Source organism: Scaptodrosophila lebanonensis, unplaced genomic scaffold (genome assembly GCF_003285725.1).
Source record: "Scaptodrosophila lebanonensis strain 11010-0011.00,11010-0021.00 unplaced genomic scaffold, SlebRS2 tig00000096-arrow-pilon, whole genome shotgun sequence".
Lineage (NCBI taxonomy): Eukaryota > Metazoa > Arthropoda > Insecta > Diptera > Drosophilidae > Scaptodrosophila > Scaptodrosophila lebanonensis.
Genome location: NW_022060567.1, coordinates 1,748,293 through 1,766,408, shown reverse-complemented (window position 1 = coordinate 1,766,408; position 18,116 = coordinate 1,748,293). Strand labels below are relative to the sequence as shown.

The 18,116-nt window shown below is 35.9% G+C and overlaps 1 protein-coding gene across 1 annotated transcript; it reads right to left on the bottom strand.

The window, feature by feature from the left end:
* Nucleotides 1-205: 205 nt before the first annotated feature.
* Nucleotides 206-16,816, bottom strand: LOC115627568 (frequenin-1). Its single transcript, XM_030523292.1, has 7 exons — nucleotides 16,533-16,816; nucleotides 4,429-4,453; nucleotides 4,266-4,314; nucleotides 3,559-3,648; nucleotides 2,082-2,160; nucleotides 1,873-1,961; nucleotides 206-992 (listed from the first exon to the last, which is right to left on the bottom strand). Exons 1-7 carry the CDS (start codon nucleotides 16,594-16,596, stop codon nucleotides 825-827), a joined length of 564 nt encoding a protein of 187 aa, XP_030379152.1. The 5' UTR covers nucleotides 16,597-16,816; the 3' UTR covers nucleotides 206-824.
* Nucleotides 16,817-18,116: the final 1,300 nt, after the last annotated feature.

The window sequence follows — 18,116 nt, the reverse complement described above, 5'->3', positions numbered from 1 at the left end:
GTTTAAATTTATATTACGTTTTATTTAATTACTATGAACTTTTCGGCTTCTGCGCTGACTATGCCACTGTAAAGGTCTATATTTAGGCATATATATATATAGTATATAGTATATGTTTATGCATATACGCATATTCATATGCATATACTTTTATTTCAAATCAGTATATGTATATTATTAATTATTCGTCTTAAAAAAATTTAATTCTCTTCTTGGTTTCGTACTGTATATATAAAAAATTTATTATCATTTTTAACGTTAATCGATTTTTTTCCTTTTGGTTTTCATTGACGCGACCTGGCATCGAGTTAAAGGGAAAATTTGAAAATAAGAAATATAAGTATATGAAACAAACATTATGGCAATATCAATTTTCGAAAAATCAAGCAAGAAGGCTTCTGATTGCTTTAAGGATTTCTAAAGAGTTTTAGTTACAAAATTTTCCACTTATTTCATGAGTGCAGGTTGAATAAAAGAAGTAACGAACCAGCAGCAAGCATCGACTCTTTGTTGTTGCTGCTGTCATTGTTGATGCTAGTATTGCTAATTGTTTTATTGTTGTTGTTGTCGTCGCCAGCAGAGTGCTGTGTTGTTGTAGTAGCTGTCGCTAATGTTGCTGTATTATCTCATTTAAAGTTATAATTGCTTGCTTGTGTTTTTTATGCTAAACGCTTGGTTATAGCACAGGCTGTTTTGTTTTGTTTTGCTTTGTTCTTTTCTTTTCCTTTCTTGTTATTCTTGCACATACTTTTAATATTAGCTTTTGGTTTTTGTTTTTGTTGTTGTTTTTTGTTTGGTTTGGTTTGCTTTGCTTTGCTTTTCGTTTAACCACCACCTAAACTTAACGCCTGAACTATACGTGGATCAGCTTTACTACCCTCACGAAATTCTTCTAATGTTAATTTGCCATCATGATTTTTATCCATTTGATCAAATATTTTGTCGACTCGTTTCTGAGGCGTGTTCTCGTCCTCCGACTGCGGCTGTTGACCCTGTGGATGACGTGCGGGAAAAATAGAAATAGAAAGCAAACGTACATATTTACGAGTACGAGTATATATACATATATAGTATGTTATTTGAAATCGAAAGTCGGCAGCGGGCACGCGATTTACCCGAAAAAGGCACAACTAAATAAATACATATAGAAATACATATTAAGAGTGCCTGATAGTGAGAGTAAGAGAAATTAAAGACAAAATTAAACGCATTGATGTTTTTGTGGTAAAAGGAGTCTACCTTTTGGAAAATATTAAACCTTACATGTTATTTTAAGAATACGAAAATGTTATGAACCATTCATGATAGCTAACTATTTACTGTACTACTCGTGACTAACAAATCGGGATTAGCAGTCCGGCTTATTAAATGTGTTTTGAGTGATTACCATTATTATTGAAACATGTTAGCTATTACTTGAGGTATACTATATATATGTTTATATTATTTGAGCTGTAGACCTAGCCTAATATTTTGCCATATAAAGTATAACATCGAATTATGTCTGCCAGTATTTGTAAATGAGTTACTTATAATTATCCTGATGATCAGGCAGGTGACTAACGAATTAGTGGACCCCGCCACATAAGTATACAAAGGTCCTATTCCCTTAAATATATTGGCAGTTTTGGGATTGTGTTTTGAAGGGAAATTAATTTGAAGTAATTAAAATCCAAAACCAATGGCTTAAAACTTGCCCCGATAAGTTTATTTTATATATAGCGAATAGATGAGAGCCAGTCTCGCCGCTCCATTTATTTGCACGACTCTCAAACAATATTCTGATGTAAGCTAATATAAGTTAGTGTGCATGCCTTTATGTAAGTGGTTATATATGTTTATGCTTATGTAAAGGCAGGCTTATGTGCTTACCACCATTTGATAGATTGCATCGACAATGTTATACATTTCCTCGCGCGTTATGTAACCGTCATTGTCCACATCATACAAACGAAAGGCCCCTGCGAAATACATAGAGGAGGATTTGTTCGAGCGTATGTGTGAATGGGGGGCATTACGAATACATATAAATGGCATTTGCTAATTGCAATGCCTTTTGTTGCACACAGACACACACTTACATTGCAGTTTCTCGTCCAAGTTCCCCTTCGATGTGACCGACAAGGCGCGTATGAATTCCTCAAATTCAATTGAGCCATCCTGCGTAGACGGGCGCAACAATAGCAATAATGGTAACCAACAATGCAAGAAATTAGTGTAAGCCAATAGATGAAAGAGGAAGTGGAGGTGGAAGTGGAAGTGGGGATGTGGGGTTGGTATAGCTCGGCAACAATTTAACAAAAGCATAAATACATAATCGACTTACAAATCCATTCAAAATAATAGCTGGAGCCAGGACACAAGATGTGCCTGACAAACATTTGTGCAAGCTATGATGGCAGGGATAGCGACAAGGACAAGTCTGCTACTCTACCTACAAGTATGTAGCTGTAACTGCTGCGATTGAAAGGCAACCAGCAACCAGGCATTTGGCTAATTAGCAAAATCCTTTGAATACAATTAACTTATACGCTTAGACAGTGTACAAATTCATCAATGTCAGGCAAAATTATTGTCCTCGTCATTAGCAAGAACCCCAAAAGAGGAAGCAGCCCACACAAAGGGACATTTGCATCAGGGATGTGCCTAAACGCCTCAATTAGAACCACAACACCAAACTAGTTTTCGCTTTAAATATGACGACTCTACTTTAATCACTCCTTTTTAAAACACACGATTATGCAAAGCTTTTTTTAACGTACAGATACTAGTATTTTTCCATTCACCTGAACTCCGAATTCCTTGAAAAGGAAATAGAGTTCGCGCATCATACATACTTGTCATACGAAGTCACTTTTCGGCAAGATATTTTGGTGAGGACTTATTTTAAATCATCTAAGTATAAGACTTAACAAACTCAACAAACCTTCCCCTTTCTTCTAATAGCTTTTAATTATATGTTTCTCTTTTATTATTCAAGTATTTTATTTTGTTTTTGATTTTTTATTTAGTTAGAGAGGGATTGCTTTGAAGGGGACAAGTTAGATGCTGATAAATAAATAAATGCCTTGCAGAGGAATTCCAAAATCACCTTATCTTCTGAACAGACCACGTATTAAAGGTAAAAATTGAAAAATGCGAAACTAGCATTTATCAAAAGAAAAATAAATAAATACAAGTAATAGCTTAGGTAGCTATTTCTTTGTTTTGGCTTAAATGGAAGAGAGCTCAAAAAGGGAACTATTCATCTTCGTTTAACTGAGAAACAGAAAAGATTCACATCGATTGTTGACAATTTTGTGACTACTTCATAAGTTTGGCTGTGTTTGATTCAACTCTGACCTTTCTTAAAAGCAGATCCAATTGAAGAAAAACCAGTTCAGAATAAATAAACGTACATTGAGTTTAGCTGCACAGCTCTGGGCTGCTCAGTATTCTGTCCAGGCCCTGATCCAGGTAGGGGTGGGGCTAATATGGCGTGGGTGGTGGGAGGAAGGGGCAGGGAAAGTGGGATTTTCTGTCGTTAGGGGGAGTGTTGGCATTGTTGAAGGTACTCACATTGTTCTCATCGAAGACACGAAAGACAAGCGATGCAAATTTGCTTGGATCGCCTTGTGGAAAGAATTGTTTGTAGATTTTGATAAAGCCCTGTGGAGGAGTGGGGGAGAGCAGACAATTATAATATGTAAATCAATTAGGTGTATATGCGGGAATATGGTGAGTATCTGTATGAGCATTATGAAGATGTGTTTGAAAAATGCCAACATTAATATATTTCATTATTAACGGCTGCCGGCAAACAGCAACAGCAACAACAGCAGCGACAACAAAGCCCTACTCATTAGCCGACACAGTCAGCTTCAATTTCTTAGTCGACATCTTCGTCAACGTCAACGTCACCATCTCCATCACCATCATCCTCGACGTCATCAACACGTTGATATGGCGCCATTTATAACACAAGACCGTAAGGAGCTGAAGCATCGACAGCAGCGAACAAGAAAATGTATGATGTTGTTGTTATCGTTATTGTTGCTGTTGTTGTTAGCGTACCAGAGAGATATATGCGTTTAAGAATTATTACAAATTATATAGAGAAAATTAGCTTTATTAACTGTTTGACTTAAAATAATTGAGCGCTTAAGAGTGTGTCGTTCACAAACGCGTATGTGTGCTTAGCCGTGTGGGTGTATGATGTGTGTCTGAGTGATTTTTATGCGAATATGTAATTTATATTTCACATGGATTTTGAAACGTTCACCTACTTGCTCTGTAAGTAAACCATTCGGACAGTCTTTAAGAAATCCTTTGTGCCTGTTTAGCAAATTATAAATTCACAAGGAAGAAATAAAAAATGCACTTATTAAAAAAATATGCTCCTTCAATTCTGGCGCATGTCATTTGTAAAGCTCGGGAGAGTTCACTTACCATTGACGTATTTCTTTTTCTGTAACTGAAATAAGAAAAAAAATACCGTTGTTAAAGGAAATATTTTAAATATTTTAAAATCAATTAAATACAAATATTAAGATTAATCAAGATTAGCTATTTTTCAAGTGTAAAGCGTGTGTGAGGAAAACTAAACATGTTGTAGAGGCATCCGTAGAACCCGGACCCTTACACTTGGTGGGCATTCAATGTGCTGTTTACAGAACCTTAAAGAAAAAGTTAATTCCTATGCATTTTCTCACGTGCTATAATTCTAATGATAATCCACGCTGCAAGAGTGCATCAATTTAATTTTTGAAAGTAGTACCTCCATCCTAACTCTATTGGTGATATACTTGTTTGTATGTATCTCTTGATTTCATTTGTGTGGGGGTTCGGCGAATATGTTCCCACAACAGTTTATACATTCTTAAAACGTTCATAATGCCAAACAAATAAAAAGAACAAACAGCAACGATGTTATACAGTTTTATTTACGGAAGAATCTCTACTCATAGATCAATTAAATTCTGGCAACAGCTTGCTTAATTTTTGTATTCTGTGAAGCTATTACTGACTCATTTATTTACTCATTTATTTTTATTTAACAATTAAAAATTGAATTACTTTACTTTACATTTATTCTTAAATTTGTTACCTTGTAGGTCTAAGGACCGTTTATGGCTACACTATTTATAGTTATAGTTCAAATACAATTCCCCAAAATCGTTGCAGAGTCTTATTGTAGTTTTAAAATGGGGATTCGTTGCAAATAAGCTACTTTGTAAATAATTAATAAAATAATTAAAGCAAAAATGTGTAAACAATATCAAGCAAGGCTCTACGCCGAATAGTTGAAGCATAGAAAACATAAAAGCTCTCTATCATAATTTCACAAATCCGACACTGATTTTGTCAATAATATGAAATAGCTCCTGGCCCCACTTTAAATCACATATTGCATTTTATCGGCGGGTTGCGAATTAAAGAACAGCACAAACCAAACTTGACAATTCAATAGGAATCAGACGCCGAAAGCATGTGTCACTTTCCAGGAGCTGTCCGACAATGAATCGCTCTTGACGCCATCAATAGCAGCAATTCGGCCATTTTATTCAACTGCAATTCATTCATTCTGAATATGATGTGACTAGGAGAACAAAAACATGTCGAGTTCAAAGCAGAATAGAAAGAATAGAATCGAAATAATTTTATTTGGCACAGAGCGGGCATACAGAGAGATATTAGTAGGACAATGATATTAACGACAAACGCCATTCTTATTTATAAAGCAGGCCATCCCCACGCGAATGCGCTCATTAGTGCAGGTGTTCGCGACAAATTTTAGCGTTCGACGTTTTGTTCACGGAGAATAGAAATGTTTGCACGAACATCATTTGGGAAGAAGTAAACTCGTGTCAAAACGAGCAAAGAATTAGAGCTTCAATTCATTGATTGCCTCCAAAATGAGCCGTCGTTGTCGAAGGATAAAACTGAAGATTAAAAAAATACACATTTGTGCAACAAAGCATGGGAAAATTAACTTATTTAGTTGCTTGAGGCCACGACTGTATTTTTCGAACTGAAAGTTTTTAGCAGATGATGTTCGTGAACAATGTTCGACGAACACATTGGCGTGTGGTCATGACTTCTTTAAATTCCAAAGTATTGCCTTAAAATTGTTGCACTGAAATTATTTGACGAAACCGTATTGAACCACTATATTTTGTAGCTATCATAGGCAGTATCACCAATTTTGTAAAACAATCATTGTTTCTAAATAAATTAAAAAAGGAACCAATTGGAAATTAATGTGTGATATAACATACACTCGAATTTGAACCATATGGGGATACTATATGATAACAACGCCTCAGAATGAAATAGCTGTTTGCTTATAAAAATAACATAAGCAAAGCCTTACAGTTACTTTAGCTGCGCACACAATAAAGTTGCAAATTTTAAGTCAAAGCTGACTACAAAAAGCAAATAGTGCAGCTACCATATAATAGATACGTTTATACGTATAGGGTATGCCTCAAAACAGAAGTTTCATTCCTAATCCAACTCAAAATATATGTATCTATAAAATAGTGCTGTAAAAGTTATATTCAATTTGTACCTATTTCGATTAAATTTAAACTTAATATTACATTTTATTGTCGTTTTGTTACAGATTTTTAACGGGCTGTAAAGTCGGCTGAAAAATAAAAGCCCTGTACCATGCCATATATCTTAAGAAACAATCTTAAGTTTAGAGGAACGCGTCATTAACTTAAAAGCAAGCTATATCATTAACTGAACAACACACAAGTATTTTGTTGGTAAATAAATAATTTAAAAACATTTTCTTGACAACCCCTTATGAACTCTAAAAAATAAAAAAAAGGAATTTATAACAAACAAATTAATTTATCATACCCATAAATATTAAACCAATTTCGTTCAAAGTTTAAAATGAGTGAGTAATTGAGATTTCTATACAAGTATATTTATTTTAATAAATTGAAACATTTTGTGGTATCATAAGTAACTGGAAAAGTTGCATAGATAAAATATACTCAACAGTGTTTCGAAGAGGCAAACGAACATAATTTCAGTGGAAAGTACAAGTGTGCCAGACACAAATGTTCTATACGTTATTTTCTTTTCATTTTCTTAAATACTTTATGTATCTATTTACAAGTATATAGGTTATAAAATTGGTTGTCAAGTGGCCATTTTTTCCATTTCGACTAGAAGAGCCGGTTTCACATTAAATTTGAAACAAAACCATGAGTTTCATATTCATATTTCAAATCTTCCACCCACATTGTTTTCCATTCCACATGCAGTGTGAGTTTTCCGTTAATTTCCTTCCTGTGCAACAGGCACATGCCGGACAGAAACGCTCCCAATTCGCACCACTTATGGCATATTAAGCGTGCATTACATCGATAAATAAAATAACATTCGGAAACAAAAAAATAATTGCACCCATTCATTAAGTTGATTAAAGCAATTCGAATATTTCGTGCGATTTATTTTATGCGGGCGAATGAAAAATGCAGTGGCGCAAATGAGGCGCGGTCACGGTGGAGTGATGGCGACGCAACACACACATGCATACATACGTACTGCCATGGATCTAAAAATAGACAGATAGAAGCAACAGAAGCAACAACTGCAACATCAACAGCAACAGCATAAGCGACAGCAAGCATCGCATCGCATCGCATCGCATCATCATGGACATGCGTCTGATTTCACAAAAGGCGGGCAACAAGTCGTATGAGCAATGTACACAATGCGCCGAACAGGCAACGGTACTCTATTCGAAATTACAATATTCATGCACACACTTACACACCCACACACTCGTATAGAGCACATTGTATATGTCGATGTGAACATGTGTATGTGGACTTGTCTACATGTCAGTGTCCGTGTGTATATCTCGCCCGTTTGCTTTAAATGCCGGCTTGCTTTTTATTTTCTGCTCTGCTTCTCCTTCCTTTCCTCGCCGTTTGCCTCTTTCCCTTACAACATACCACACGTCAATAATACGCGCAATGACTGTCGTTTGTGTGAAGGGTGTGGCTGAGAGCAAGGGGGCTGGCAGTGGAATTGAGAGATTGGGGGATTGCGGGATTGCGGGATTGAAGGATTGTGTGTTTGTTCCCCTGCGGCTTCCTATCGATTACCAATCAATTCTGCCTGGCGCTGCGTCACAAACTGTTGACTTTATTAAATTGACGGGCAATGCAACTGACACTCGGAACAAGCTGAGCGATATCGGACCCCCCCCCCCCCCCCCCCCCCCCCCCCTCTCCACTCTCCCCACTCACCAACTGAACTAATTCCCTCCTTACCACAAAGCACGTGCAACAGTGTGGCATAAGGTACAGTCAGATCTATTAATTCATTGCGTGCAAACTTAACCCTAAAATGTGACAAAGAGTACATTTTTATTGAACTCATATGTGACAAAAGCAATTAAATAATTATTTATATAATAAATATCCGAAATGATGGCCGATCGGGGAATAATAAGATACATATCTTAGGTTGGCCACGAAGCGACTGGAACTAAAGCATTAATATTAGAAAAGTTGACAGAAACAAAAATTTGAATGTGTCTTATCGCTTGCTGATTCGAGCCACAAATTTGCTTCGTGTATGCTGTCCATTTATGCAAATTAAATTGACACGGCCAGAAACTAATATATAGTTGTAGAGCAACTCCGATACAGGACAGCAAACACCGGTTTTCAGCTTGTTATCGACAGATGCTGTAGTCTGGGGGACCAGACCCCCTATTTGCATGCAAAACAAATTTATTTGCGCCATCTGAACAGCTTATTATGAGTTTGCCAAACTCATATATAATTTAAAAACGTAAAGAATTTGCACATCTGACCGCACCTTTTTAGCGCCCACACACAGCCACTATATAAATCTGCTAATTAAAATGCAAATACATTGCGATTTGTATGCGCGCCACGATTCGTTGAAGAGTGCCTCCAACTTATCAAAATGATAAACGACAAAAATACAGACCGGCAGACAAACAGACAAACAGACTGACAAGCAAGCAAACAAACAAACAAACAAGAATCGCACAATCCACACATCCCCAAAGCAAATCCCCACCCCCACCCCTATCAAAGAAATAAAATATTATAAATAACCGCAACTCAGCGTCCAGCGTCCGTTGAAAAATGGAGCATAATGCCATAAAGCATGCAAGCGAATAGAAGTGAGCGTATAAATGAGCTTCGTCGGCTTTTAGGCGCACATCCAACATCCAACAATTCAATATATACTCGTACTGGGGCAGAGGCCCCCAAGGGGCCAGTCCCTCGGCCACTGACCGACCCAGCAACCAGCAACCACCGCCCACCACCAGCAACAACAACAACAACATGAAATAACTGTGCTCGCTTAAAAGCAATTCCAATGTGTGTAATTTTGCGTAAATTTATGTTTTGGATGACCAACGCCATTTTTCGTATCATCTTAGGCGCCAGACCCAGACCCTGGTGCAATCTAAGGGCCTCTTTGTTTACCGTGTGCGTCGATTAGTTGCTTTGTTGCTTTGTTGCGTTGTTGTTGCTGCGCGTAGCAGAGTTGTATTAAATGCGGCCAACGCCCCAAAAGACGGCAGCAAGAACAACAAGCTAAGTTCAAGACTTGTGGGGCAGTGGCCAACATGTGCGCCATTCACACGCCACCCTTCACGATTTGGAAAGTGCCCATATAGATGGCCTGCATGGTTGCCCATTAACAGACAAAAGCAGGTCAGCAGTTAAATGTTTCATAAACGGTCATTAGACAACATACACAGACATATTCATATCCAGAATAATGTGTACATACATAAATACCTATTACAGTGATGATTCAACTTCATTTGCTTAGTAAGTGCAAGTATCACATTATTAGGTAGCCGATAAGTACATAATAATATGCATTTAGATGTGGTGTGCCCTCTTTCTTAGATGATTAGTAATTAGAGCAATTTTCAATCAAACATTATTGCGTTTAACTGTTAAAAGGAGTTTCGCTTTCTAACCATTCAGTTTATTTTAAGACCATTAGGCCCAAGCATGCAAACAATATTTTACCAATCATTTTGCAATCGTTGTTTGTTTTAAGAACCGATGTGTATTCATATTTTTTTTTGCTCCTATTATGTAAAAGAAGTGGTGTGCTCCTCTTTTAGTAGATGATTTGTAATTAGAGCAATTTTAAAAAATAATTTTCAAAAACTACAAATTCAAACATTATTGCGTTTAACTCTTAAAATGAGTTTCGCTAACCATTTAGTTTATTTGACAAAGAAAGGACGGAGTCCATTTCCTTCGATGATTAGGTCGAAGTATGCAAAAAAGATTTTATCAATAAATTTGCAATCGTTGTTTATTTGAAGAACCGATTGTATTCATATTTTTTTGCTCAAATCAAAATATCAGAGTAATAGAAAGTTCATGAGCCGAATGCACTTGAATTTCGGGAAATATAGTATATATTCAAATTATTCGACTCCTTTATCTATCGAAGGACAGCTTTGATTTCGAGTAGACTGCATGTGAATCAAATACAAGACGACAGTCAAAGAGAAATCCAAACTTTTCTGAAGATTTTTTCCTACAAGCCAGATCTTAGGTGGAAATTTTGTTTTTAACATTCTATTCACTTCTTAGACCATTTTGGCTTCTCCTGATCCGACACAGACACTATTCGAAAATTCGAACCAAAGTCTCTCCTGGTCGGACGCGCAGTTCTTGGTAACGGACGCTGACATGCATGTAAATTTAAAAAAAAAGAGAGGTTCTCTGTGGAAATGTTTGAAATGTTATAAACAAAAATTCCGACACACCGGCATTTTACAAAGCAAAAAGAAGAGATTAGTTTAGGGATTTTCCAATAAACAGACTTTGCATTGGAACTTACAGGCGGCGACCGTTATTGAGGAATAATCAAAAGTAAATGGAGTTATTTAAATGAGAAACCCTGTATACGATTTGTATTGACTGGGTTTCAAAGCTCCAAAGCTTCGATAATTCTAATATCTGGACATGTAATTTAAGCCAAAGCAAAAGAAGTTGCTACAAATCTTAGAATATATGAGACTTTGGAGTTTGAAGGGTATTTTGTATTTTGTATGCGGCATTAATATCCATTAAGTATGCAAACATGGATATAAGACACACATATGCATAGCTAGCATCCATAATCATTTACAAAAATTATAATTGAGTCTGCATTTAGGCTCTAACCTAAGTATATGCTGCAAGAAAAGTTTTCTTTTACATAACACTTGTGCATATGTTCATCACTAGATTTGTTGCACTTTTTTGGGCGCATTAGGTTTTCTTGACTACTCTAAAGCTTCGGCAAATACCTAACACCTGTGGCTTAAAGTAAGAAGCTCCTCTCCGCTTTTTTGTTTTATGCTAGAAACTGATTACTCTTGTTCATTTTCCGAACAATTTTATGTGCAGTGTACATCTATTTTGGCAAATTAGCTTCTATCTCCATTAATATCATAGAGTATGTAAGACATATAAAAATAACAGAAAAAATCTCTTGATGAGACTGAGTGATAAAATAAGTTCATTGAATTGATGTTTTTGGAGGATTGCTTGCATTTTTAAGTTTGTTTCACATTTATTCGACAAGTTGAGTGAAAATTGAAACACAGGCTGCAATGGAAAATGTAAAAATGCTCCCAAACACAAATCCAATTCTACAATCGAATAAAATGTAAAGGATTCTGATATGCTCAGATGCATTAACATGTTCAACAGTACTATGTTGTACATTTTTATCATACCAACTATTTCTTTAGGTACATTATCATTGGTTTTATTTTAAACCCATATTTCTTCATCTTATTGGGCCCCATTGGTCTTAATAGTGTGGTATCGAAAGCTAAATATAACTTTTTATTTGCGTATATTACCGATTGTATTAAGAAAAAGTGAATATTACTTACAATAAGCTTATAGTTTAAGAGATATTGAATTTTTTGAAAATGTTTTTTTAACCTAATTTCTTCACAGGCTGACTTTTAAATTACAAATAAATTTACCCTCACCGTCACTATAATAAGGCGACGAGGAAATAAAACTGAGCTCACATAAAAAAGGACTCACAAAACCCGTTAAAATTTAAATAATTAAAAGAAAATGAATGCCCGATAATGCTATTTTTTTGGTAACAGCTGGGGTTTTTTTTTTTGTGTTTACATCAAACAACTCAAATTTTGTGTACGGCTGTTGCACGGCCTACCTTAGAATACTTGCTATGGATTTTATTGGGTGTTGTTTAATTTGATCCATAAATTAATTATTGTTTAAATGGAATCTTCTGCGCTTGTTAGTCAAATTTACTTTGCTGTTCCTCAAAGACCTACTAGATCTGTTACAGGTTTCGGGTTCTTTGTAATAGATCATATTTTTTTAATTTTTTAATCAATTAAGTCATATTCTGGCCCTGTGAGCTCTGTAAGTTAGATAAGATCAAGTATAATGAATGTGCTAAGGTCAGGATAAACTATTTAGAATATTTTAATATAAATTTAAAATATTTTAATAATTGCACTTCAAAATCTCAACTCCATGTTTTTGAATTGGGAGTTGCTTATCAGAAATAAATAAATATAAAAAAAAGGCTAAGACCGCTTTAGGGCGTGAGTTGGGCATAGCTTTTTCTTAACAAACACTTCGGTCTGCCACATGCCACACTTCAAATCTATCCTTTTTAATTATTATTCATTAAAGAATAATAAAGAATAATTTTAATCCTGTAATTTTAATTTTTCATTGTTTTTGTTTTTTATATTTTAATGAATACATTGTTTGTTTGCATGTTTTTAAATTGACTGTCCTTTGTCCGAAATAATGGCTGTGAGTTGGGGCATAGTTTTTCCCCAATAAGCACACCGCTGTGCGACATAGTTGCACTTTAAATCTTTATTCTTTTCAAAAATAATAAAGAATAATTGTAATTTTTGTAATTTTTCATTGTTTTTCTTTTTTATATTTTAATGAATATATTGTTTGTTTCCATATTTGTAAATTGACAGTTCTTTGTCCGAAAAACATAAATAAATAAGGAAAAAAAGAATTAAGAGCGCTTCACGATGCTGTGCCTAGGGATGTCGTTATATTTAGTCACATGCGATAACACAAATTAAATAATAATTAAACATGCTAATTTGCTAACATTGTAAAACAATCAACTCTGGGAAAAGCTACACGAACATTTATTCACGCACTCACGCATACTAATGGACAAATGCAGGGTCGGATGGAAGGCGAACCTAAATGCCACAATTATTTATTGAAAACAGTGACAAATGGTGCATGTCCTGTGTAGGTCCTGCGGCAGTATTCTGCACATTTGTATCTATTTTATACGCACCTGGGGACTTTGCATTTTATTACTAGCAATGCCCAAGCCGTTGCCTTCGTTTGATTGCCGTCGCCTACTCCCCTGCGCCTCCACGCCCCACGCCCCACGCCCCACGCCCCTACTCTCACCTACGCACTCTATCGGAAACTAATCAAATTTCTTACTACTCGTATTTATTTATTTATCCAGTACGACCAAAGGTCCCCGTTTCCTTTCGGCAATTGAACTTGGGGGCTTTAGTTTAATGCCACGTAGTATGTTTGCACGCTGCACATCAATGGACAAAATAAATATTAGTTTAGTGCGCCGCCTGGTCGTGGCAAGGAAAGGGGCATGGGCAGGGGCAAGGGCCAGGGGCAGGGGTCGGATCCCCGACAATTTGTCTATTTTTGGGGTTACAGTCGGTTTTGCATATATATTGCTCATACACACAGCAATACGTTGGGTCGCATTAGCTGCTCACACAGTCTGTACTCATACTATACTCTATTCGACTCTACTCTGCTCTGCTCGGCTCTACTCTACATACTCTACACGTATGCTTTCCAATAAATTGAATTAAGTTCATTTGTATGTCTGACAAACAAAATCGTTTTATTGCTGTTCTATTACTGTAACTAATGTTGTTGCCTTTTCCATTATTGCTTTTGTTTTTGTCATCAGGTGCACACAGTTATTTGCATGCATCCTTGCAAATGTTCGCATTCCTTTGAGCTCCCTGGACTGACAGCTCCCGGGCAGCTTACGACTATAAGAAGTTATGGCTTACGTTAAATGTGAAAGCGAATGTAAAAGGGATGCGAAACAGAGCCAGGCAAAGGCAGGCAGCAGCGTCTGTCTGGCAGATTGCATTGAGGACTTAGGTATGCGCTGGCATACGGGCGATTTAAATTGAATTTAAGTTTATTCCGATACACAGAACTGGACACATGCCGCGCTAAGTGATATAATCGAATCGAATCGAATCGATTCGAGTTTGCACGCAACCCGCACACACTCTTTTACACGCCATGGGGTCGAAGACCTCATGGGGATAAACATTGGTAATGGCTATTAAATAATTTACATTTTACTTGCAGCGTTTATCATATTTGTAAGCCCGTGACCCACTTATTATTGTTGGAGCCAAAACCATTTTAAAATGTCAATGTGGATAAGGCTTTAAAAGAATTTGAGCAGTAAAATATTTGAGCTAAGAATAAAGGCTCAATAATAAATACATACAAAATTTCTACTGGCCGAGATTCTGTTGGATTTCCTGCATATACTTAGTATGGTTTGATTTGTTTACAAAATAAGTGTATTATAAACGTTTATTTGTTTTAAATAAATGTTTATTTTAAATTTATTTTATTTATAGTTAATAAGTGTTCTATTTAGTAGAGATTCATTTATATTGCAGTCAAGGGCGTAGGCAGGGGGTGGCATGGGGGGCCGTTGCCCCCCATCTACAAAAAATGTTGCAATATAAAGTCGTTCATTATTAAGACGAAATATTGCCTAAAAAATGGATCTCAGTTGGATTTGTTGAAGTTTTTTCATTGATCATATGCATAAGTTATTTTTTAAATGCATTATTTAATCAAAATTTTAATTTTTTTTTAATGATTGAACATATAAAATATTTGTTCCTTTGACTTCAATCAAACATCTTAGGCCTTAGAACCTTAAGCAAAAACGCCAGGCAAACAACCAATTAAAAATGAAACCAAAACCAATATGAACCGCAACGTATTTTTAAACGATTCGCATTCAACCCCGAGTTAACCCAGCGTTAAGGTTAAAAGCATATGTATTTAAGAAAAACTTGTTAAAGAATTTTGGCTGCGTAAGCTACAAAATAAACAAAAGAAAAGGGACTGAACCTGCTTGTATGCATGACAGCATGCATATTGTTTTCCTACTTGCCTTCTCAAGGTCTACAAAGGTGACACAACTTGGCGGCGATTTTTAATTCGCCCGAAAAAAGTCGAAGACATCTGAGCGACTGAAATGTGAATGAAGAGCTTACAACGGTATGGGCCTGGTAGTAGAATCCACCAGCTTGCTGGACAACTAGCTCTCCCCCATGCTCAAGCTGCCAAACAAAGTGCTGTGGTAATTATTTATATGCCAACGCCTTGAACCGCAAAACAGGAAAGAAAGGAAGCGAACGAAAAGAAATACTTAAAAAAGCAATTAGTCAAACTTTTAGCAAAAGTTTGCGCAATTCTAAGAGAAAAGGTGTGTGAATCTTTAAAGCCTAAAGGTGAGTCGGGTAATTGTTAAGCTGGGGCAATAAATCCAATGACCCAGCCCAGTAGGGGTAACCCGAACGTGCCAGTTCCAGTAAGCCATGTATGTACTTCAGCATTCACCAACTTTTTTAGCATTTTAAAGTACCTCGCCTTTTCTTCTTCGCTATCAAACAAACATTTAGGTGCAAAAATGAACAAGCTCCTCGCATGTATTGCTCAAAACAGAGAAACACTAATCCGACTTGGCGACAACATTTTACTATAAAACTGTTTCTTAGTTTTTATATGGAAAGCGAAATGATCCGTACACAAAAAATACTTCAAGAGCTGTATTAAAGGCGTTCTAAAACGCAGAAGGAGGGTACTCGCCGACAACTTGTCTTATCGAAGTCTAGGGACAATTAACAAGTCTACCAACATGTGGAGTTGATTCAGACCGTGGAGTTCTGGCTAGAAAGGAAATATATAATTTAAAAAATCAGAGAAGCTTACTTCTCTCTGTTACTGCACTTCGAATATTGAAAAAAAAGAAGAGTTATACCTTCTTATTTCTTATTAAAATAATATGAACAAATCCTTTCCTTTTCCTTTGAGAACAAGTTTGAATTCCTGTAACTGTTCCTGTCACTGATGTGCCCAGCAAAAAAAAAAAACCTTATCACACATAACAAATAAAAATCCGAAAAAGTTTCCTGTTTAAAGCATACAAGTATTAACCATCTTGTTCAGCATTGAGAAAAGTTTCATTAAATATTTATTTGAGGGAAATAAAACATGGAAAGGACAATCAAGTCCAATCAATTACGAGGCGCATCAAATGTTTTCACACGAAATATGATTGATATCACGCTCGATGGAATAAATAGCACATAAATGTCAATAAGTAGGCAATAAAATAATTACACGACAACAAGAAGAGCAATAATATCAATTGTGTTTTCTATGTATTTTGGAGCAGGTACTTACAATATGTGTCAGTTGTTAAACGATCGATGGTATCCTGTTTCAATTTCGAGCTCTTTTTTCCCATGTTGTTGTTGCTGCTGTTACCGCCTTGTTGCTGTTGCTTCTGCTGCTGCTGTTGTTGTTGTTGCTGTTGTTGTTGGTGTTGGTGTTGCTGTTTTTGCTGCTCTCCTGCCCGCCTATTCGGCTACACTTGACTGCTATTGCTTTTTAGTGCCAAACTTTTTTGTTGCGCAAGTTTTTACAGAACTTTTTCATAAGTATTTTAATATACGTTATAATTCTTTTAAGTACAACAACAGCGAAAAAAATGTACAAATTACAAGAGCGCGCTAAAGTTCACAACACATTTGATTTTATTAAATTTTCATTTTATATTTCTCCTCGCCAGTTACAGAGCTTTAGTAAATAAGTACGTTGGTTGGTTTTTTCCCGTTTTGCATTTATTATTTAAACTTATTTAGTTTCGTTTCTGTTTTCTATTTGCCGTCAATGTCGCCTGCAGCTGCACTTAACACAAAAAGTGTAATGTATTGGCAGCTGGCCACTGACCAGGCCAACGAGCACAACAACAACCAACGCGCCGGCGAGTAGGGAGGGGAAGGAGCACTAAGAGGTTACAGGGGGTTACAGAGGGTAGCGAGGTGTGGGCCACGTGCTTAAATTAAGTGGCCAGCAATTTTGCAATTAGCATAATGCCGCAACGTGTCATCAATAATGCACGAACCATATCGCATATCGACAACGCCAATGATAATAACGACGGCAATTTAATTGATGATTATTATGATGTTGACGATGATAATAACGACGAAACAAAAGAAGAAGAAGCCCTAAAAGCTTAAGATTAGCTACATGCTGCTGTGAGGAAGCTGCACTAAAACAAAACGAAATACATAAGTCAAATAAAATTTAGAGTCCATCCCTCACACTTAATCAGTTCTTCAAACTTCACATTTTTCCTGTTCTAACAGAATCCACACTGGGTTGGCATTATAATTGTAATTCGATATATATAATTAGGAAGCTGGGAAAGCGAGTTTTTCATATTCGCTGTTCGGCAGTGGATCGAGCTACCGCATTATCTAAAGACAATCACCACCGAAACGCACTTTAGACTTATAGCAAAACTCAAGCACACTTGACATTATTTATTTATTCATTTATTTATTTTTTTAAATATTTGTTAATTTAATTTATGTATTTACTTATTTATTTTTTTATTTATTTATTTATTTATTTATTTATTTTTTTATTCGACAAACAATGCAGTCGATGTAAAGACGAACTGATAACCTCCTCCTTTTTTGAAGTCGGTTAAAAAATAAAAAAATCAATACTGGAGAGAACTTAAACTAAATAAAAATAAAGCAATAAAACAGCCTATAAAAATGACAAAAATATGCAATAACCAATTCGACTCGGTGGGGGAATTTTATTTGCCAAACGGCCAGCTATAACCCGATTCACAGCAAAGGGTACTCAGATACGTTATTAGACCTAACAAAGAAGAAGTGGAGATGAAAAAATATCAATAAAATATAAAAGAAAGGAAATTAAAATTAAAATACTTGAATAATAAAAGAT

Bases quoted from the DNA above. Each gene is read 5' to 3' on its own strand.
- LOC115627568 (XM_030523292.1), bottom strand. From the start codon at position 16,596: ATGGGAAAAAAGAGCTCGAAATTGAAACAGGATACCATCGATCGTTTA. The intron at 4,315-4,428 runs GTAAGTGAACTC...TTTGCTAAACAG, and splicing joins GAAAAAGAAATACGTCAATG to GCACAAAGGATTTCTTAAAG. The intron at 3,649-4,265 runs GTAGGTGAACGT...ACTCCTCCACAG, and splicing joins ATGGTTTACTTACAGAGCAA to GGCTTTATCAAAATCTACAA.